At 32.4% G+C, this 21,454-nt stretch overlaps 6 protein-coding genes across 12 annotated transcripts in view; 2 read left to right on the top strand and 4 right to left on the bottom strand.

Annotated features, from left to right (window-relative positions):
* The window catches only part of LOC138139795 (potassium voltage-gated channel subfamily KQT member 1-like), a 44,543-nt gene extending 42,553 nt beyond the window's left edge, over nt 1–1,990 (top strand). For 6 of the 7 annotated variants that reach the window (XM_069060285.1, XM_069060284.1, XM_069060281.1 and 3 more), the window contains one exon: nt 250–1,990. In XM_069060285.1, coding sequence (XP_068916386.1) covers nt 250–434 — 185 coding nt within the window. In that variant the 3' untranslated portion in view covers nt 435–1,990. The remainder of the gene's footprint in view (nt 1–249) is intronic. The other variant, XM_069060287.1, reaches the window with a different exon arrangement.
* Pef (penta-EF-hand domain containing protein peflin) lies at nt 1,385–3,460 on the bottom strand. The gene is made up of 3 exons (XM_069060289.1): nt 3,300–3,460; nt 2,802–3,243; nt 1,385–1,783 (listed from the first exon to the last, which is right to left on the bottom strand). The coding sequence occupies exons 1-3, from the start codon at nt 3,306–3,308 to the stop codon at nt 1,557–1,559; spliced, it is 678 nt and encodes a 225-aa protein (XP_068916390.1). The 5' UTR covers nt 3,309–3,460; the 3' UTR covers nt 1,385–1,556.
* Nucleotides 3,461–7,727: 4,267 nt separating this feature from the next.
* Nucleotides 7,728–8,999, top strand: LOC138140006 (UPF0235 protein C15orf40 homolog). The gene is made up of 5 exons (XM_069060655.1): nt 7,728–7,937; nt 7,985–8,075; nt 8,138–8,265; nt 8,317–8,353; nt 8,514–8,999. The coding sequence occupies exons 1-5, from the start codon at nt 7,824–7,826 to the stop codon at nt 8,519–8,521; spliced, it is 378 nt and encodes a 125-aa protein (XP_068916756.1). The 5' UTR covers nt 7,728–7,823; the 3' UTR covers nt 8,522–8,999.
* Nucleotides 9,000–9,057: 58 nt separating this feature from the next.
* Nucleotides 9,058–10,283, bottom strand: LOC138140005 (lipase member H-like). Its single transcript, XM_069060654.1, has 2 exons — nt 9,280–10,283; nt 9,058–9,228 (listed from the first exon to the last, which is right to left on the bottom strand). The coding sequence occupies exons 1-2, from the start codon at nt 10,239–10,241 to the stop codon at nt 9,171–9,173; spliced, it is 1,020 nt and encodes a 339-aa protein (XP_068916755.1). The 5' UTR covers nt 10,242–10,283; the 3' UTR covers nt 9,058–9,170.
* Nucleotides 10,284–11,715: 1,432 nt separating this feature from the next.
* LOC138140032 (pancreatic triacylglycerol lipase-like) lies at nt 11,716–13,096 on the bottom strand. Its single transcript, XM_069060696.1, has 3 exons — nt 12,943–13,096; nt 11,920–12,826; nt 11,716–11,858 (listed from the first exon to the last, which is right to left on the bottom strand). Exons 1-3 carry the CDS (start codon nt 12,995–12,997, stop codon nt 11,801–11,803), a joined length of 1,020 nt encoding a protein of 339 aa, XP_068916797.1. The 5' UTR covers nt 12,998–13,096; the 3' UTR covers nt 11,716–11,800.
* A 133-nt stretch (nt 13,097–13,229) lies between these two features.
* Nucleotides 13,230–20,117, bottom strand: LOC138140094 (uncharacterized). Its single transcript, XM_069060800.1, has 3 exons — nt 20,061–20,117; nt 15,780–15,930; nt 13,230–15,726 (listed from the first exon to the last, which is right to left on the bottom strand). The coding sequence occupies exons 1-3, from the start codon at nt 20,115–20,117 to the stop codon at nt 15,539–15,541; spliced, it is 396 nt and encodes a 131-aa protein (XP_068916901.1). The 3' UTR covers nt 13,230–15,538.
* Nucleotides 20,118–21,454: the final 1,337 nt, after the last annotated feature.

Below are 21,454 nucleotides of genomic sequence, written 5' to 3'. Positions count from 1 at the left end.
GTGAAAAAGGGCACTATCGCCTAATTAACACAAGAGAGTGATCTAATGTTGATGAAAATTATTAATTAGCGACAATGCCTTAATCTGTAAGCTCAACTTTAACACTAAATAAGAATGACGATGTGGTTTTAGACCGATGTAGTAGCAGATCTTTGTATATACTAAGTGTCTTCATGCCTTTATTGCAATAAAGCCGAGCATGTGTAACGTTTAGGTTTTGAGAGGTTTAACACTATTTTTTATCTACAGAGATGGATTATTTGGAAGATACAGAAGATCAGGATGCCACTGAAACAACTTTATTATGTCCTTCAAAGTCCGCAGAAATAGTTATCACACCGGCGACGTTAGGAGCCCCCACGGAAATTTTCAGTGAAAACATATGCCTAACTCAGTTACAACCGGAGTACAGGTACCCAAAAGACGATGTATGATATTACTCAGTATCATACATGATAATATTACAAAATATTTTCTCAAAATCTTAAGTTTTTTTTAAATAATGTAAAATAATTTGCAGTTAGGACGTTTTAATATTTCTAGAGATAAAAATATGTAAATTTAAAAAGATACGGATATTTTTAACATGTACTGAACTTAGGGCACAATTATGACGCTTACTAATAATAAAAATCAAATTCATAACGTTTATACTTCTACATAGGCAAGCCAAGGGTTTGCTGTAGTATCTTGTCTCATGCAGAATTCCAGTTTCCGTTTTCACGAAATTGAAACTAATTTGCTCTAGATTACGACTTTTAAAGTTTCATACTTAAATTTTACAGCGAATTTAGGCCATTTTAAATATGCTTACATTTACATAATGCTTTATAGTGTCATTAGATTTATACAAATTATCTTTATAACCAGTGAATTTTAACGGCATTTCGCACATACATCGATGAGGTAATATCTTTTACGCATTATATTGTGTCAATTAAAAAGAAAAAAACGAAATGACAACCACAATCGAAACACATTACCTAATAACAATTGCGTGCTGATGAAATTCACTTTAAATATATCATATAATTCGATATTAATATAGGTTTCTATAAACTTAAACTTAAATGCTGTGATTATTTTACTTATACTGTGTTGATATGTGGGTTTTACTTATTTATTTGTTTAAAAGTTTAAAATTTTTCTTGTTACGTGCAATATATCACCCTACCATCAAACCATATTGTTAAATTTTATTATCACCCAAAGTGCTCTAAATGATTTTTAGATTAGAGCCACTGGTTTAATTAGAAGAGGATTTATCAAGTACACGAGTTTAGTATCTTGTTAAGCTACCCTATAGTAAAAGTTACAAAGACAAATTTTTAAAAATAAAAATACATCGTTAACTATGACAAAAAGTATAAAAGTAAAAAAGTAGTTTGATTTTTTTCATTACTATTTATTTAAAAATATGAAACATAATTACTAAACAAACTTTATTTCAAATCGCTTATGCTAAACTTAATTAATATTCTGGAATTGAATCTTTACAACATTCATTTACACCCACAAATAACTCACTTTTCAAAGAAATATTGCACTTACAACTATTATGTGGTACAATTTATAGCTACACTAAGAAAATCTTCAAATCCAATTGTAATTACTCCTTTTAATTCCTTGTCTCTAACGCGAAAAGCTTCTGTAAAGCGTTGAATTTGTACACATACAACAATAAATTGATCCACCGACATCTGGCGATGATGTTGAAGATCGCTTTTTGCTATTAAAAACTTTACAAAATCAGGGGTGAATTTGAAACCCATTTGTTGGAGTGCTGCAAATAAAACGCCGTGTAATGTTTAAATACATACTTGCACTTAACTGTTATTATTTGCCAATTCATTTCGTTCATCTTTGAAAACTGTATTGTTAAATGGATAAATTAAGATTTGTTGAAATTATTTTTATTTTTATAATGTAATGTTTCCACTTTAATATTTTTATTGTTGTTATAATATAATAAATAAGTTTAAAAAATGTATATATGTATGAATTTTAATACACCCTCGTTTCCCAACTTCCTATTAAATTTGATGATTTCATTAAAAGCAAATCTTACAAAACAATAATTAAATTCAACAAAGAATATTCTTCATCAAAGCAAATGAACAAAACATATCACAGAAATTAAACATTACTAAAATACCAAAGGCTGATTTTCCCGAAATAAGCAGTTATACAGGCTGTTTCCTAAAAAACGGCGCAAACCGTAGCTCCGTTATTTATTGTCCGATTTTAATAAACAAAAGAAGCAATACAATGGTTCAAAAAACACTACAAAACGCCTAACTTTTTTTTTTCAACATTAACTGTTAGGTACGTCAAATAAGTCACTTTGTTTTTTTAAATGGAAATATATATTTATATATTTTTATTCTGGAAGAAGATTTTTTTTCTGATTTCAATGATGTCTAACACGTTGACTTTTGTGCAATAAAAATTCAAGAAAATAAATATCTATCTCTATCAGAATAAATATAAATAAATATGTTTCCATTTGAAAAAACAAAGTAAGTGACACTTATTTGACATAACAGTTAATGTTGAAAAAAATAAAAAATTATAAGCCGTTTGTAACGTTTTTTAACCATTGTATTGCTTTTATTGTTTATTAAAATTGAATATTAAATAACAGAGCTACAGCTTGAGCGTTTTTTAGGAAACAGCCTGTATGAAAAGTGATCCTCAAGTCTTTTACAAGTTTACTTTTTTTAAAATGAACCTTCTCTGCATTTATCAATGAAATGTATGCATATATTTTCTCTTATTTCCAAATATTAAAAATGAATTACCTTGGGCAAGTTCCGGCTCCTCAATTTGTCCAGACTGATCACGATCATAGTTTTTAAATACTGCCAACCATTGATTTATGTATGTAAAAAGTTGTTGAAATTCATTAATATCAATTGTTCCTGTTTTGTCAATGTCAAACATGCCAATCATTAGTTTACATGCAGTGTCTGAAAAATTTTTCCCTTGCCCATTTATCAAAGCACTTTGCAGTTCTTGCCAGTTTATTTGCCCTGAGCGGTCTTTGTCCACTGTAGTAAACCACCGTTGCACATCTGGATTTACAGTAGGTTGACCATAACCAGGACCTGCACCTCCCGGGTTACCCCCGGGATAACCCCCTGGGTTGCCTCCGGGATAACCTCCAGGGTTGCCTCCGGGATAACCTCCAGGGTTACCTCCGGGATAACCTCCAGAGTTACCTCCGGGATAACCTCCAGTACTCTACAAACACAAATTTTATTAACTCCACTAAATTGACACCTTTTGTCACCACGTACCCCAAACATTTTTAAATTGAACGATTAACACAACATAAGATGAGTTCACACCCTTAACAATAAAATTTAGATTAAATAGATATGACTAATGTCAAAATTGACAGAAGAAAAGCAGCAATTATAAATAAGTTGGTAACCTAGGTAACTGTATAGTGTATACCAGTGAATGGAAAATATTCCAAATAGCGCCATCTATTTTTAAATGAGGAATTTATACTATAGTTAGGGCGACGATAGTTAGATTTATGACTTAAAATATTTTATGTATTTACTCTCGTGTCAAAAATTGATTACTCCCTAGGATTTAGGGATATTCGTTACTAGGTTGCCATAAATTTGGTTAGGTTGGAGGCTATGTGGTTTCTGGTGACAAACAAAAGATATCCCAAAAACGTAAGACAGCAAATTAATTGTAACAATTGCAAATGACTAATTTCTCGCTAAGTGATACATGATTTTTCGTTTCACAATCAATTTTGGTTACTGGCGGCATATTTATTTGGAATTAATCTCTCAATTCAAAGTAACCAACCTTAGGCATTCAAAATAACTTTTGAAAATTCTAGTTACATACAACATGAAAAACGTTATTTCCCTAAAAGTTCGAATTCTAGGGAGTAATCCATTTTTGACACGAGAGTAAGGCGTGATTTTTAAGGAATAAAAAGTTTGTGTAATTCGATAGAATTCATGTCAGGTGTTCGTAACATTATATTATTTTTTTCTTATTATTGTATTTTTAAGTAATTATTAAGTTTAAGTAATATTTTTAATGTATTTTTACGAAATAATTAATGTTGATTTAAGTAGGTACATTTGTATTTTTTTATTCTTGGGTACAGCCTTTAGTTCAACTTTTTGGAAAAATATAAAGGTTCCTGTCTGTAGTACATTCACCGGTACAAAAAACGAATCACTTTTAATTTCAGAGATTAGGGGCCAGTTTACAGAAGCGAAATTAAATTAATCGTAATCAAATGCAAGATTAACTGAACACGTGATCAGATTGAACCAATCGAAATATCGGATTCATGGGTTAATCGCGCATTAAAATTTAATTCGAATTAAATATTTAATTCTCTTTCTATAAACTGACCCTAAATATTGTCATCGAGTCACATTAAATTTTTAGCGTTTGTGTTTATTTATAGAGGCGGTGGAAAACTATGTTTTCACCTTAAACATAAACATATCATTCTTCTAAACATGTTTAAATTAAAGTAGATTTCAAAATTTAATTAATGTTGATGCCTTCTGCCATCTTCAGTTATTATTAATGCTATTAGGCACTATTTCTCAATTTCTTTCTTGATGCCATATTATGTAATTATGTTTTAAATGCAATAAACAACTAACAAAATACACCATACAAAATGTTAAATTAATAAACAAATGAAAAACACAACGTAACAGAAAATTGTTTTATGTAGTCGTGAATGCAAAAATGCAAAATATTTTTTGGTTACAATAACATTATGAGAAAATGTTAATCTACAAAATGTTTCATAATTTTATTGGAAACGTAGAATTTCCAAAATTACCCGGTGAGTTTATTTGGTTTTATTTTCAAATTCTATCATATTAAAACACATTAATATAAATCATCTTAATTGCATAAACAACCATTACCGAATAATAAAAAAAAATATTGTTTTGCAATTTTGCATGAAATTCGTTTAAATGAATTTTTTAAACAATAAAATAATTTCCGCATAAATCCTCTATGATATTTGAGGCTATTTTAAAATTCTATCAAACATTAATAATATGAATCAGCCCAACTGCCTAAAAATTCAGTTGCAATAAAAAATAAATCTCATTTCACATCAGAACAAAAAAAATATATTTCCACGCAAATTCTCTCTGCGATATTTGCGCTATTTTCAGATTCTCTCATAGCAAAATACATTCATATAAATCAGCGCAACTCCATAAACGTTTCACGTCAGATTCGGCTTCGGCTTAAACGAATTTTGTTAATCAGAAAAATAATTTCTCGGTGAATTGTGTAGACCAGGTTCGAGTGAATTCATCTACCGTTCAGCGCTTTGTTACGAATTTTTTTTTTGCTTTGTTATTTTTAATACTACTTTAGTAGGTATCTCCTAAAAACTATGGATATGGAATTCGGTTTACATTAATATGGATTTGATTAAAATGCAACAAAATATTTCAACGACATTACGAAAATTGTTACACAAAAAAAAAAAAACAATAAACCCCCAACAGCCTGATGCTACTATTGCGTAAATGCTTGTGCTGCTCATGTAAGTCTCGAAAGGGGATGAGATGTTGAAAATTATGTTTTCCTAGTATCCGGTGAAACTCGATGGTGCACACCACTGGAAGTAAGTAAGATGGAGAACCCATCGTTGAAAATGAAGAGGATAAGATGATATAGGGCACTTTTAGGAGACGTTTGCAGAGCATATTCGAAAATTCGACTCCTATACAGAAAATAACTTTTTCTTGACTCATAAGACCCGCGCAAAAAAGAGGTACCTAGCACATAAGTAATCAGGTGGCTCAATTTATCGGTTTGATAGCGATGCGAAAGAAGCGACCTGGCACTAGCAAAGCTAGAAAGAAAAATATGTATTGTGTTCTTAACTTGATTCACATTTATATTTCTAGAGCTAGTACCACAACTACTTAATTATTTTACTACAACATTCATTCCTAACACTTTTCAATATGTACAACTGCATTTCTGGTAGGGAATTTAACTATTTTAATTTAAATTTTGGCCGTACGACTACCTCAATATACAACGTGTCTCAGAAATAAGTAGATTAATTTTAACTGGTAATAGAACTCGTTAATAGCAACAATATGTTTAAATATATTTTTTCCTAAACCTTGAAGTTATAGAATTAAAATTATGTATTGAAAAATTTTACACAAATTTCGTTACCCGCCTATGGGGATTACTTACTTCGCCGATGCCGATAAGCGAAGAACAAAAAGCAAATGCAAGAAAACTTTCACTCGTTTTTTCTAACACACAGCAGCTAATTATTGCGACCGTTAATGAATGTGACCTATAATGTTAAGGGGAAAAAGGGAATCATATATGGTAGATATTAAATGAAAACAATTTTAATAATAAACATTTTAAGCTGACCCTGATGAATCGCCCATACCTAAAATGATGACAAAATATCTCCTAAAATTAGTGTATTAATTCGTAGAAATTCTCATGAAATAATCAGAGTAGGTAATCATTAATCAATCAGTAATCATTAGGTATAAGAAGTGTTCAAAGTGATCGCCGTTATTGTCAATACAATGCTGAAGGCGCCGACGAAATTATTTTCTTCCACTCTTTTTAGCATTCCTCTGTTACTGCGAATTGTTGTGGCAGCACTTTTCACCCGTTCTTAATTATTATACTTATTTAAAAAATAAAATGTCACCGACCCCATTTAGTTGCCCAACCAACCAACAGACAAGCATTGTTTCAAAATTGATTTTTTGTGAGAGGATGTGGAGCCTTTAAACTTCAAACTTTAAACTTCAAATCCATGGTCCATGGCTTCACCCACAGACAGCTTACACGTACGCCACCACAATATCTATGTATATATTCGAAAATAAACGTACCATTTTCACATTTCATAGAATTAACACGTAAACACCTGACTTTTGGAGTTGCATAAAACTAACTAAAAATTTAATCCTCTTATCTACACCTCGGCCGCAGAGCGAAAAAACTTTATTCTAAAAACACAATGGACAATGTTTTGCGCTGATTTTACAAAAACTATTAAGTAGGTAATTCACGGTTGCTGTTATTGAATCATATAATTAGAAAATACGAGTAAATATAGACAACTCATTAATTTATGGGGGGTAAAATACGGAAATGAAAATTATATTTCGAAAAAATGGTACCTACATAACAATTTTGCTGTTCTTGACGAGACCTGTCAGCCTGTCACTGGTTAAAATATACTTATTTCTGAGACACGTTGTATATTTGGATTGATTATTTACTGTTTAATTATCTGTCTATAACCCACCTCCACCCGGCGGCACGGCAATTTTGCCGGAATACATACACTATTACGGATAATACTATCAAGTAATAGTGCAGTGCTTATCAACATAATTACCGGCGTCTCGCCTCCACATTTTGACTTTTTTGTGTTTTATGTTCTGTGTCAATGTTAAGGAATTTCCTCACGATATGACATGAGTATAATAATATACCTTTTTGAATTTCAACCACCAATTTGTTGTCTAAGTCCAAAATTTTTAAATTTTTAAAAAGAGATTATTTAGTATTTATTTTATGTATGTATTTTGTTGCTTCCATACACTTGGACTAAATTAGGTAATTTTTTTTCCTCCTAACTTCTACTTCTTCTTCTTCTTCTTCTTCTTCTTCTTCTTCTATGATTTAACATTCTACCTGTTTATTTGAAAAGCAGTCTATGGTTATCAATTTGCAAACACAAACCTAAACATAAACATAACCTAATTTCTTCGGGATCCAATTATTCCAATTTCGAAGTCACATTAATGATTTCGTTGCTTTATAACAAGACGTCATCAGTCAGAAGAAGACTTGCAAACACCATGTCAAAAAAAGCTAAAAGTAAAGTAGGCAAAAAAGAACAAGAAGCTCCACCTAAAGTATGAAATGTTTTCTATGGAAGGCATTATTATTGTTTAATTTTTAGCAAGAAGAAGGGCCCATATGTTTAGATAAATCAAATAATATCATTATTTCAATACTAGCTAAGCCTGGAGCCAAACAGAGCGCAATAACAAGTATAACATGAAAAACTTAATGATTCATATAAATTATTGAAACTGACAGTTTTAAGTTTAAGGTTTTTCGGCTGAAGGTGTAGGAGTTCAAATAAGTGCTCCTCCAACTGAAGGTGAGGCAAACACAGAATTAGTAAAATATATGGCGTCAATATTGGGATTACGTAAAAGTGATGTGTTCTTGGATAAGGTATTTTAACAATGAAATATTTCATAATATTTTATTCAGTGGTGTTTTTAGGGGTTCAAATCAAGAACAAAAACTCTAAAGGTTACAGGTAATATCACTTTAGAGGAAGTAAAAACTAAGTTACTTAATGAAATTCAAAATTCTTAATAATTTTTTCAATAAATTTTTATTGAAGTTATAAAAAATAATCTGCTATATAAGCAATCTAAGCAGTGTCATGTTTAGTCACATCAGTTAATTTATTGTAGGTGAATAATAGTTACAGGAGCTATTATGATTTGTAATTTATGATTGCTCCATGCAAGTGCAAAATGTTGAAAGATAAAAATAAGGTTTAGTAAACTTTAAATTATTAATTAAGGTCAAAAAGTGAGTCAGCAGGTACTTATCTCTGTTTTAGGTAAAGTAATGACCTCACTAAATTTACTATAATGTCAAGGCAGATTCCTGTAATTAACATAAAGTAACGTTTGTACAGTTGAACTAAATCAATCAAAATATTAATAGAAGCTATGATTTTGTTATGTTGCAGTCTAAGCAAATTTGACAAATTTTACTGTTTTTTTACTATACCTTTAGCATTTGTTTTTTGTTTATCGTATGTGTAATCGCAAATTTTAACGTAAGAATAATTATGTTTTTATTTTGCAACAACCCTCTATTAAAAAGATAAATAGTTCTCCAATTTGAAATATGAAATTTTTATTCCAATACATACTAAATTGTGAAATGTGTTTTTGCTATTTTCTTGTAAAACAGGAACAAACACGTCTACTCAACGTGAAAGGTTGATTAAATGATAAAATAAAAGTTTATTTTTCTTAAATATATAATACACCCAAGATACAATGATTACTTAGTGGACATAGGAAATGCTTTTGGCTTTTGTCGTCGTCATCAAGAAATTACCCTTGAGCGAAAGGTGCCCCGGAATTCGTGTCCAAGAAGAAGTCTCCAACCACGCTATAAATTAAAAATCATTTTAAAAAATCCTTTCTACCAAATAAACTTTACCTCTTGTCGACAGTTGCAGATCCCATGTTGGACTTTGCATTATTCGTGCATTTTTTGTTCTGATAGTCTGAATAGCTTCCGCAAAGAGTAGCCGTGAATTTACCTCCGTTACCTATCGCTTCGGCTAGATATTCAAAAGCTCGTGCATGTGAGCAGCCCCCGAGAAGATCAATTCCGCAACCAGCTTGTATCATTCCGCCGTTAGGGTAGTAGTCAGCGTGACCAATCGAACTAGAGAAACCAAGAAATCGACCGTTGGTGTGAATGACTTGGACGTACTGAGCATCGGTGGGGTCCAAACGATTTTCAGTGTTGTCTACGGTGAACATGGGGGCTGCCGGATCGAGTCCAATGATTTGGTCAACTTTGCTTCTGATGATGCTACCGGCGTTTCCAGCAATGTGCGCTCCGAGACTGTGCCCCACTATGGCCACTTGAGAGCCGCTTATACCATAGGTGGTCATCATGTCGTTGATGAAGCCACCGACGAATTTTCCAATAGCAGTTACAGCGTTTTGTGCTGTGGTGTAGCTTTCACTGGCCACTGGACTCCAGTCGACGACGATAACGTTGAGGTCGTGTTTACTCAAAAGAGCTGCTTTGACCAACCGATTCACATCAGCTGTATAGTCGTCCACCCAACCGTGAATTATAAAGAAAGTTTTTTTTGCAGGATCGAAGTGTGGCGAAATTGAGAGTTCCTGGATGTTGCTGCTTTTAACCGTGTGGGGTATCTCTAGATTGTTCTTTGTGTAGAGATAGTAAGTGACATCGGTCACAACAGCGAAAGCTGTCACTTCGTCGCTGAGTAGATCAATAACTTCTTCATCTCCTGATTTGGTTTTTAATAGTTGAAATCTTTTGTAATCAATGTCATCTTCTTCGGCAAAATAAAGGCGAGACGCAACTGTGCTAGAAGCACAGCACACAATTGCAAAAACCAAACACAGCACGCCCTTCATAACTGTTATTTGTTTTTCAACTGAGTTGCTTCTCTAATATTTTTGGTTTTATATCAATCAAATGTACTTCTTACTCCTGGCAATAAACTAATTATATGGTAATAAAACGATAAATTTAATAGAATCTAATAAAAATTAATCCAACACAATTTATCTTTTTGACATTTTTAGAACTTCGTTTCCACGTCATTCCTTATTACTTAGTTATTAGTAAGTGTTTTGGAATAGTGATCTGAAAGCTTTCCAGAATTTTTTTAATGAGGGAGTTAATTTGTTAACCACTGACGAATACTTTATTACTCTGAAAGTAATCTGATTTAATCTATGTTCCATTTATTGAGACAGTAATGGTTAAAGGCCATCCAAAAAAATAAAAATAAAATGGGTACTTATTTTGTGACGTAATGAACATATAATGGCATAAATGTAATTAATCAGAGGAGTTTATCAATATGTATAGGTACAATAGAAACAAGAAAATTTAGAGCCATATAAGCGGTAATTTACTGCTTCTACTGTTTACTCTATACAATAGGATATTGGAATTTCATAAATTGCTAAACCCTTAGAGACTGTAGGGTAGGTACTTGCTGTAAATATTGCAGGTGGCAGTTGCGGGTAGGTACCTTTAAGAAAACTGTGACAAGCTCTATTTATTATAGTTTAGAATTATGGCTAAGTGACTTTATTTAATTTACTAGAGTCTTGTTATTAAAATTAATCAAAAAACTTGTTGAACAAATCTTAAGATCATGATAAAATTGTGGTGACACCTAGTGCCACTTATCCTGAACTAGTCGAACGACAACTATAATAATTCGCTTGGATTTTTAGAGTGGTCGTTAGATGTCACTGTAATTTATGATTGTATCTTAATTTCTCCGGCAGAAAATATAAAAAGAAGAGATTATGACACTTGATAACAGTATATTTGCACAGCAAATCCTGCAACGGCATGTAGGTGTTATGGCTAGGATCATAAATTTAAATGTCGAAAGTGCGGGTTTGTTTCTTGGGTATTTATAATTTCACTCGACATTCCTTTGTTTTAAAACACTAGTGATTCTAAGCGCAAATTACTTTTCAACAGCTTTTATTTATTAAATCTTAAGTTTTGTAGAAAAATTCTTAGGTGAATCATAATATGGACCACATACATAATTTATAATTTAATATACTTAGTAACCATTTCTCTATTTAACAAAATTTTTAATAATAATTAGAAGTCATTTATCGTTAGTAATAATTTGTGATAACAATCATTACTTTGGTGTTCAAAATAATAGAACTTTTATTTTTATTCTTATTACATGTTTACTGTTGTGTTACACTTGCATTGTGGCAATGTTTTTATGCTTGTCGTAAATTATCTATAAAATGTTTTTTATGTAAAATATTATAGTCTGAATATTGATCGTTGACTATATTACTTTGTTGTGGACTCAAGTTGGAGGGTTACAATAATACGAAAATGTGCTTAAAGACAATAATCTGTATTTTGGAACAAATACAATTTCAATACATCATTCACAGAGTTTGTAAATAATCAAAAGGCAATTCTAACCTTGTCCGAATGGGCTGTCGGCGTTGGTATCCAGATAGTAATCTCCAAAGATTCTGTAAATTACGGAATTAGTTGTTGGGTTTTAGATTTTGAAGAATGTAAAATTGTACAAACCTGGAATTAAACTTAATATCTCCCATAGTTGATGGTTCATTATTTGCGCACAGTCCCTTTTCGTATTGTGAATAATCAGAACACAAGACAGCCTGGAAGACCGGTCCTCTAGTCAATGATTCAGCAAGATATTTATAGGCTTTGCTGTGAGCACAGGTCCCGGCGAGATCGAAACCACATCCAGGTTGGGTCATTCCACCGTTGGGGAAGTAATCAACGTTTCCGATAGAACTTCCAAATCCTAGCAAAGCTCCGTTGGTGTGGATCACTTGAACAAATTTAGCGTCGGAAATATCCAAACGTTCTTCAGGATGGTTCAGAGAGAACAGCGGTCCAGCAGGATCCAGACCTATGATGTGGGCGACTTTGTTGTTGACAGTTGCCCCGGCACTGCCGACAACATGGGCCCCCAAGCTGTGACCAATCAGAACGAAAGAAGAACCGTCAATGTTGTAAGCTTTCTGGATTTCGTTGATGAAATTGCCGATGAGTTTGCCCACGGGACCCACAGAACCTTTGGCCGACAAGTACAAACTGTTGGCAGGGCCGCTCCAATCCACTATGAACAGGTTCACATCGTGATTTCCAAAAGTCGCCTCTCTGATGTAACGGTTTACGTCAGAATTGCGATTATTGTTCCAACCGTGGGCCACAAACAAAATCGGTTTTTTTGGGTCAAAAAATGATTTGCTCAGCTCGTTGACATTGCCGGTTGTAATTATGTAAGGATAATCTTTGTTGTTTTTGGTGTACAAGTCGTAGGATACATCGGACAATTCGACTCTGGGCTTGGCGTCACCTACTTTCAAGTCGATCATTTCAACATCTCCTTTTTCATTTTCAACGTAGATAAATCTCTTGAAGTCCGGATTGTTTTCTTCGCGGAAATAACGCCTTACTGGCTGTACTAAAATTAATGACAAAAAAAAAAACTAATTGAAGCGAACTGTAAATTAAAGCATAAGCTTTTGAACATTTTTTTGAACTCCCTTTAAGTTACAGGGATATTTAAATTAGACTTACCAGGGCCAGTAAAGGCAAGGGGGAGTAAAACGAGGAGAAAAATAACTACATTCATGTTGCTGGCTAGTGAATACAGACAACGGCAATCCCTATTAATTTATATATTTCTCTTATCGTCACAAATCTGATAAAAATCATATTCCTCAATAATATTGTTTAATGATCTATTGCAGAATGTTTTAATAAGAGCATAATCTCAAGGATTAAATAAAAAAAATATTAGGTTTCATCATGTGAATGAACTTTGTCTAGTAATACTGTTTACGTTGGAGCTAATCCATATCTTAAATTCTCTACGACCCTTGCCGGATATTAAAATTTTCTCTGGTTAGTTTTAAAGAAAATAAAATTAAATATTGTCTAATATTTACACTGTACTTAACGTGTAACTGATTATTCTAATTAAGATTATTAACAGCAACAACAAAGAATATTTATGTAAACAAAATTAATTTGTTTTAAATTTAACTTTATTGTTCTTAAAAATTCCTTAATTAGAAGAAGAAACAAAGGGTAATGGAATAATTACGCTAAACGATTGTGCGTCGATGTAGCACTTCTCGACTTAGTTAGCATTTTAAAGGATGAATAATAACATTTAACGTCCGAGAAACATTTTTTGGTAAATCGTATTTGAGGGTGTTAGCTTTGTGGAAAAAATTATAATAAACAACAACTTGGAGTTGTTACGAGTTTTCAATATTTTATTCGTTCTAGTACCAGCGTAAAAAATGAAAGCAATTAGTATAATGTACTATTGCTACATCACAAAAATATTTTCCAGGAACACATCGTTATTACCCTGATGATTCTTTTATAGATAACGGAATGCCGTAAAAGAATTGTGATTTTAGTTTTAAAAAAAAGGAATCTCGTTTTAAAGAGATGCATTGTGAGGAGAGACCGACTCAAGTTCAACGAAAATTATGTTGAGTCCAAGTTAGACGGAATAGTATATGATTTGATCTGTTCGTACAGACAATGAATAATATGAAAAAAGTACTTGAGATAAAAGAAAATGTAACAAGAGTACAGGCGAGAGAGAGTTACTCTGCATAAAGGAAACCGAAAACGAAAAATAAGTATCAAAGAAATTCAACAATGCGAAGAAAAAAATTCAACTTTGTATCTCTTATTAAACTGTGAGTGGAAGACAAAGCGAATTTTATCTAGAGCCGATCTAAAACCGTGTGACGTAAAAAATAAATATATTTTTTTGACCCGTGAACAAGGCCAGATCACCTACGGATTAATCAGAATTACAGGGATTTACAACGAAACATCAGCAAACTTCACTGAAGACATTGTTCTAAGATTAATCTTAATCCAGAATTTTTTTAATTACAACGAACTTTCAACTTTACTCCAACCAATTGAAGACTGTTTCGTAAAAATTACACTCCCACTGAACGGGAAAGATTCTCTTGGTTATTTTCGATTTATGGTATTTGTAAAACTGCACGGACTAGACATATACGTACTGATAGATCGCGAATTATTTTATTTCAAGACTATAACTTGAAGCAAACTGTTGTATTTGCTCGTTTCTGAAGGAAGTGCAGAATACGATATAACATATCTGGAGGTACGGATATATAAATACATAAGTAGTTCTTATTTCAGAACCTGAACAATTTTTACATAACACATGTTTTTTCAATTGTAAATGTGCGCATTTTAAAAATTGCCTGAAATTTAAGACGAAAATGTTGTGTGATTAGAGCGTATGTTTTAACCATTAGTATTATGACGTGACAATTTATCATGGAGTTGTGACCATGACCGGAAACATTACTGTTCTGGTAATGGATGAAAATGTTTTAATTCATAAATGATAGTCAATTTGATGTTAATGTACAATTTGTCTGAACGCGACGTTAAACCTGAACGAAAACGCTAATATTTTACGTTTCGAAATAAAATTAATTTTTGTTGGAGTTAAACAAATTTGAATAGCAAACCATTCTCGGAACGTCATTTGTTGTACATATTACAACATTTGTGCGTGCAACATCGACGATTGCACACGTTATTTGATTTTGAGACAAAGCGTGCATATCAGACTTGGTGTTAGTACTGCTGGAACTTCGTAATTGTAAAGCTACTGTTATTATTTAAATTCATCTTAATATGTGAAAAGGAAAAATAGCAGTACTCTACGTTTTATAGTTTTGTCACGTCTGAGCTTGTTTCATACAGGTTACATATTTAGCGCATTAGCGAAGAATGCTTGCTTTTTTACTCGCTTCACACCGTGAAATGTAAGCATTATATTTTACGGAGACGTTTCATCTGTTATGATAAAAGGTGAATTTTTAAGCAAATCAACGTCCATTTTTATTATGTATAAATGTTTTCGCGGCACCGGTTTTATGGTGGTCTGTAATAATAACTGGTCGGATGTTGCACTTGCACTTGCGAAACAACAAAATAATCCTCTAAATCCGGAACAATAAAATTTTAGAATCTCTAATGTGTTTTGATATCACAGATAATATTATATGCACGTGTGATGATTAGTGACGCAGTTGTGGATATGGCGGATTAAAATAATACCCTCGATTTGCACTTGTCCGGCGAAGAACTAGATAAAATGTCAGTAATTGTTAGGACTTACAGCGAGATTGCCTCCGGGGTATCCGAGACAGGGCACTTTCAGAATGGGCATTGGTCCAATTCTAACTCCTGAACAGACTTGAGCATTGTCTTTATCTGTATGTATGCGATTGAAAGCCCAACATGCCGGAGGAAAAACGGATGCACAAATCGGAACATTTCCGGAATCTACAACGATTTAATTCGAATCGATTTTGTAAAGTTCGCTGTTTCACTGGTACTTATTTTAATTTCATAAACGGATTCATTATTCCATAATAGATTAATATTTAAACCAAAATCGTTAGGGACATGTACAGCTTCAAGACAACCTGAAACTTCCTGAATAATTAAGCCCTTGATAAAATATTGATATCTTAGCACTATTTCAACCTACATATTTCTTGCAAATTTGCTATCGCGCAACAGTTAAACCATCTTACTAACAACTTACTATAATAGCATCCTACTAACTCTTTCTGTTTTACCACAATCTAAATTTGAGGTGTCGCCCACGTTAATTAATAAAACCTCAGGGCTGCATTTGGACACACAAAAGTGCTAGAGCAAAATCACATGAAACATAATAGGACAATTGACACAAAAAAAAAACAAATATATTTTTTCATTATACAGGCTGTTTGATAAAAAACGCCTCAACCCATAACTTTTTTGGTAATTGTTCATTTTAACTACTTCTGGAATTTTCGCGTTTTTTCTGGCTAGACAGCCTCAGGGCGTCCTCCTAGATCGTGCCCCACCATTCAAACCTTGTGCAAATGCCTTTTTTTTTCTCTCTTGTTGTGTTTCAAGGTCGCGTCAAGGTCGTGCCAAGTCTTAGTATAACGGCAGGGTAAGGAAAATTTTCATTTGCACAAGGTTTGACTGGTGGGAAATGATGTAGGGGGACGTCCTCAGGCTGTCTAGCGAGAAAAAACGCGAAAATTCCAGAAGTAGTTAAAGTAAACAATTACCACGTTTTTATTTATTATCTGATTTCAATGAACAAAATAAACAAAGATATGGTTTCTCATGCGCTACAAAACAACCATAAAATATTTTTTTTTGCCTTATCTTCAATAGCTAACGATAGTCAACTTTTTTTTTTTTTTTTTAATGGACACATGTAGTTTTTTTGCATAGTCTGGTAGGTTTTTTTTTTCTAAATCTAATGATGTATTAAAAGTTATAATTTGGTCAATAGCTAACTGAAAAAAAAACCAATTTTTAATTGCGGTTCAGCTTATTGCGAAATTTTCAAGTGTGTTGTGAAAAACAATCAAAATACAAATATGTAGCAACAAATGTCAAGTGTCTGTTTGAAAATTTTCACGTGCAATCTTGAAGTGCTTTCTTATTATTTTCTTGGAAAACATGAATAATAATAAAGATAATCATCACGAGAACAATAGATTAACTGTAAGGCCGTACGGCTTGATTTCGATTTTTATTACATTCAACGTGAACTTCAAACATATCGCTGAGATAATTATTATATACCGGGTGTATTATGAAAAACCTTTGGTGCTATAACTTCCTTATTTTTTATCCGATTTTAACAAATTATACGTCAAACAAAATCGTTGTAGAAACACTATAGCCCGACATGCTATGATTTTTTTTAATATTATATTTTTTGACGGACCGCAGCTAACTTTGTTTTTTTAAGTTGCACTGTATATTTTTTTATCTTTATTCTGATAGATGTTTATCTTCTGAATACATAAACATTAAAATAAAAAATCAAAAATTTGTTTTTAATAAAAAAAATTGAATTTCCAAAAATCAAATAACCATAACTTTACTATAGCAAATGTTTCAAATTACCTCCATTCTCTCTAAAGCTTGTTTGACACGATGCTAAATTTTGTAGAAAATTTGTTAGAAAATGAGAGAGACCCTCGATCAGGACCAATGAACGATCAGGATCATAGTCTGTCTTTGTCAGATCCTGATCGTTCATTGGTCCTCTCTCATTTTCTAACAAATTTTCTACAAAATTTAGCATCGCGTCATACAGCCTTTAGGCACATTCGACACCTTTCACTAACGCCCATTGCGGCGTTTAATAAAAATTCTGGTGGTATTTGTTCACATACTGCTACGATTTTTTTTATTAAATCATCTCTGTTATTGGCCGGAGTCAAATAGACATTGTCTTGAATGTCCATAGCTGTCTTAGTCACTTTGCAAAATTAGAATGCACTTTTATTACTGTTTAATGTGACTGCTTAATTAAAAAAAAATACATTATTTTTTATTTTCTTTTTTTTGTTTCTATGCATGAGCATGGTTGTTTACATTTTCATATTTAAAATAAAAATCTCTATAAAACTGAGCAAAAAAAGTTAATAGTGCCATTTGAAAAAAAAAAGTTGACTATCATTTGTCAAAAACAGAACTCAAGAACAAATACTGGATCAATTCAAATTGTAGCCCATTTAAAACGATTTTGTTTGACATATCATTTATTAAAATCGGATAAAAAATAAGGAAGTTATAGCACCAAAGGTTTTTCATAATACACCCGGTATAATAAAAAAGTAACGGGTTGAGGCGTTTTTTATCAAACAGCCTTTATTATTATTTAATGCAGGCAAAATATTTATTCTAATTGTAGCCACTTACGGACGATACAAATTAAAACAAAAATATTGAGAGATCAATGAAAATAAAATCTACTCAAAATTATTTCTTGAACACTATACAGGTGTCTCAAAATTCGCGAATTCCGAATTCAAAGCGTGGTAGGGAAGGACCCAGTGGAGCTCGAAAAATACTTAAAAAAAAAATTCCTTCTTCCTGAAGAAGATATAAGCACTTTAATTTTGTTCAATACATAAAAAGGCTTCATATCCACAGTGACAAAATACTATCTAGCTACGTTGCCGTTCCATTTTTAAGAACAATTAGAAAAATTTAAGATTTTTTAACTCCAAAGTAAAGCTATTCTTCAAAAAATTGTTTTACGTTATTATTTTCCACAATCATCTGCACCATAAATAACAATAATCACTGAAGTTTCAGCCTGTATTTGAAGAAAACGCACGTCAAAGAGTGCACTTTCAGACCAATGTATCTTTGTGGGGGGAGTCCCGATTTTTTTAAATTTCCATATTTGGACTACTGAAGTGATCCTCTATAACGCTTGAATTCGGAATTCGCGAATTTTGAGACACCCTGTATTTACGAAAAAGCTTCAAATCTTTAATATGTCACATTTGATTTACATTCATTCGTTTCTAACAAACAGATGTAGCTACACAGCACAAAAGATTATTAATTTATTTTTTTAATTTTTTATACCTTAAGGGTAACACATGTGGTCCAGAAATGTTAATTTTTGTTCCTTTTCATATGACATAGATATGTCACATGAATGTCACGGTTATATCTTTGATAAAACAAGCGTTTGTTGCGAAAAGTAATCTGACATTTATTTCCTGTTTTGAACATTTTTAGATCCTTTCTGTCCTTTGTGTTTTTTTCCACATATGACATACTTTCGAATTTTTATTTCATTTCATAAATTCGAACAAAACTGAATCAAGCGGTGACACGAGTTGCGTTAATATTTGTCGTGTACAATTGGAACAGATTCTGTGATTCATGTGATTGATTAATTAAGATTTGAAAGTTTTTACCTTGTGCAGATAGAAATCCACGTTTAAAGTTTGATTTTAGAATTTTGAGAGTCCTGTTGTGAGTGATAAGACACGATTCACTTCTTTCATACTATTCTGATACAAAACGAAAATCGGCTATATGTAAATCGCTGACATCTCTCCCGTCAATGTAAATCCAAGAAGACAGATCGAAGGGAAAAATTGTGATAGAGGTATTTTGATAACAAGGGAAGGACTTGTTCGTTGTCGACAAGAGGAAGTATTGTGATATTTACGAGAGCTAATCGATGAGATAAGTTAGTGGAGTTCTGTTGCATCGTTAGATTGGTCCGTTGTTTTAATTTTAAATAAAATATAGTTATACTTAATAACAAAGCAATATTTGTGGTTTTCGATCGCCTCTTTTACAAAGTACATTATAGTTGAATCGTTGTTTTAATTATATGCACTTAAATCGACTAAACCGAACTTTTCCTTGGAGGGTTTGAGTTTTTTGATAATATCATTTTATTTTTGTTCCTTATTAACTCCGTCGACTCTGTCCGCCCAAAATTACACCATAGAGAAAATGTTTTTTGTTAAATCTAAATTTGAATTTTATTTCGAAACTTCTGGGGGCGATAACCCGTTGCATAGTAAAACTGAAGAAATCATTCCGGAGTGTATTTGTAGACTTATATAAGTTGTAACCTATTCGTGATGGTTTTTTTTGGCTTAAAATACGTCGTAGAACATTAATTTTGGCACCGACGAATTTTTATCGTCGGGCTATTCTCGGTGTGTTTGAATTAAAGAGGCAATATTAAATTAGTGAAATATAGATCAGTTTGTGTTTGGTCTGCGTAAGTGGGGTGGAAGTTATATTCTCAAACAAAAATTTAATTTCACCTAAATTACCTTGTTTAGCTGCGCTGAACTAATCAGAGTTTCCAGATGAGCGTCTTGGGATGACATTATTTTAATAAGAGAATAAATGACTTGCTTCTTATTTATTTTTCATATTTGATGTTAATATTAATTAAAATGTAAAATACTACACTGAATATGCACGTCGTTTTTGGTAAATACGACACCATTGTAATAAAATTTTCCTTAGTAAAATATATGTCTACGTAACAAAGTAAAAGCGCGGAGTTGTAATTACATTTTATATTATTTTTATTATTATTTATTTTATGTTTATAGTACACGGTGTACAGTTGCTGCTATTTTAGTAAATTAAAAGGTAATAATATACTGTTACAAGTGGCTTTCGTTAAAAGTTTTTTCACTTCGCGTATGAAGTTTTGGATGTGAATAAGCGACAATTACAGCGGAATGTGAGCATTAGGAAAATAGTATTAGCGTATGTAACTGTTGCAAAGGGCGCTGATAGGGAAATAATTAGGAGCGAAAAGTGACGATTGTTCCTAAGGGTGGAATCGGGGGGTGTGATTGTGTTGAATCGAGTGCTTTTTGGTAGTGTTGTAACGTAGGTAAAGGTTCAATTCGATTTGGATTAATTCTTATTTCCCTGGAGTGAGTAATTTAGATAAACTTTAGAGACTGTTTGGGAAAAAATACTGTCGGATTGTGGAACGCGAAAAATCTGTGTTACATTCGAATGGCCTGCTTAAGGGTGAGATCTTATTGAAATTCGATGTCAAATTGTTGATTAATGGATGGAATATTCGACACGTCGATGGCAAATGTCCAAGTTTAATTTGGGGAGTTGATTTTACTAGGTAAATCAAGATAAAGAAATAATGGAGGCATTCTATGGATCGTCCTATAATTACTACAGTGTCAAGCTCTAGGGTTTGTCAGTGTGACAAGGGAGGTCTTATCTACGTTATCAACAGCGGTGTGGTGAATTAATTAAAGGAACTTGTGACACCATTAGTCACTTAACGTTACCCTGGACTGTCTACAAATAGATAGACTAGCTGATTTACAGTTGTACATGTGGGGTAACAGTTCAGCCCTTAAAATGTCCCTACAATGTTCTCGTACCTTTACACCACTTTAACACCTAAATTTTCACTTTGATGAAAATTTATCAAACCGTAAAAAGGGTTGACAACTACAGAACCAGCTCAAACACCGAACCCATCCACGTTTCACGTTTGACTTTTTGTCACCCAAAACAAAGTCACTTTCAAATTATTTAAACAGACGAGTCAACAATCAACAAGTGAGGGTGTGCCAGTTTTGACCCGAAACGGAATCACTTCAAAAAATAATATTTAATCAATGGAATACACACTGTCGTACCGTATCAAGTCGGTGATTGCATTTGAGAGAAATAAAAT

Source organism: Tenebrio molitor, chromosome X (genome assembly GCF_963966145.1).
Source record: "Tenebrio molitor chromosome X, icTenMoli1.1, whole genome shotgun sequence".
NCBI lineage: Eukaryota > Metazoa > Arthropoda > Insecta > Coleoptera > Tenebrionidae > Tenebrio > Tenebrio molitor.
Note: the sequence above shows the minus strand (reverse complement) of the source record. Positions and strands in the feature narration are given on the sequence as shown.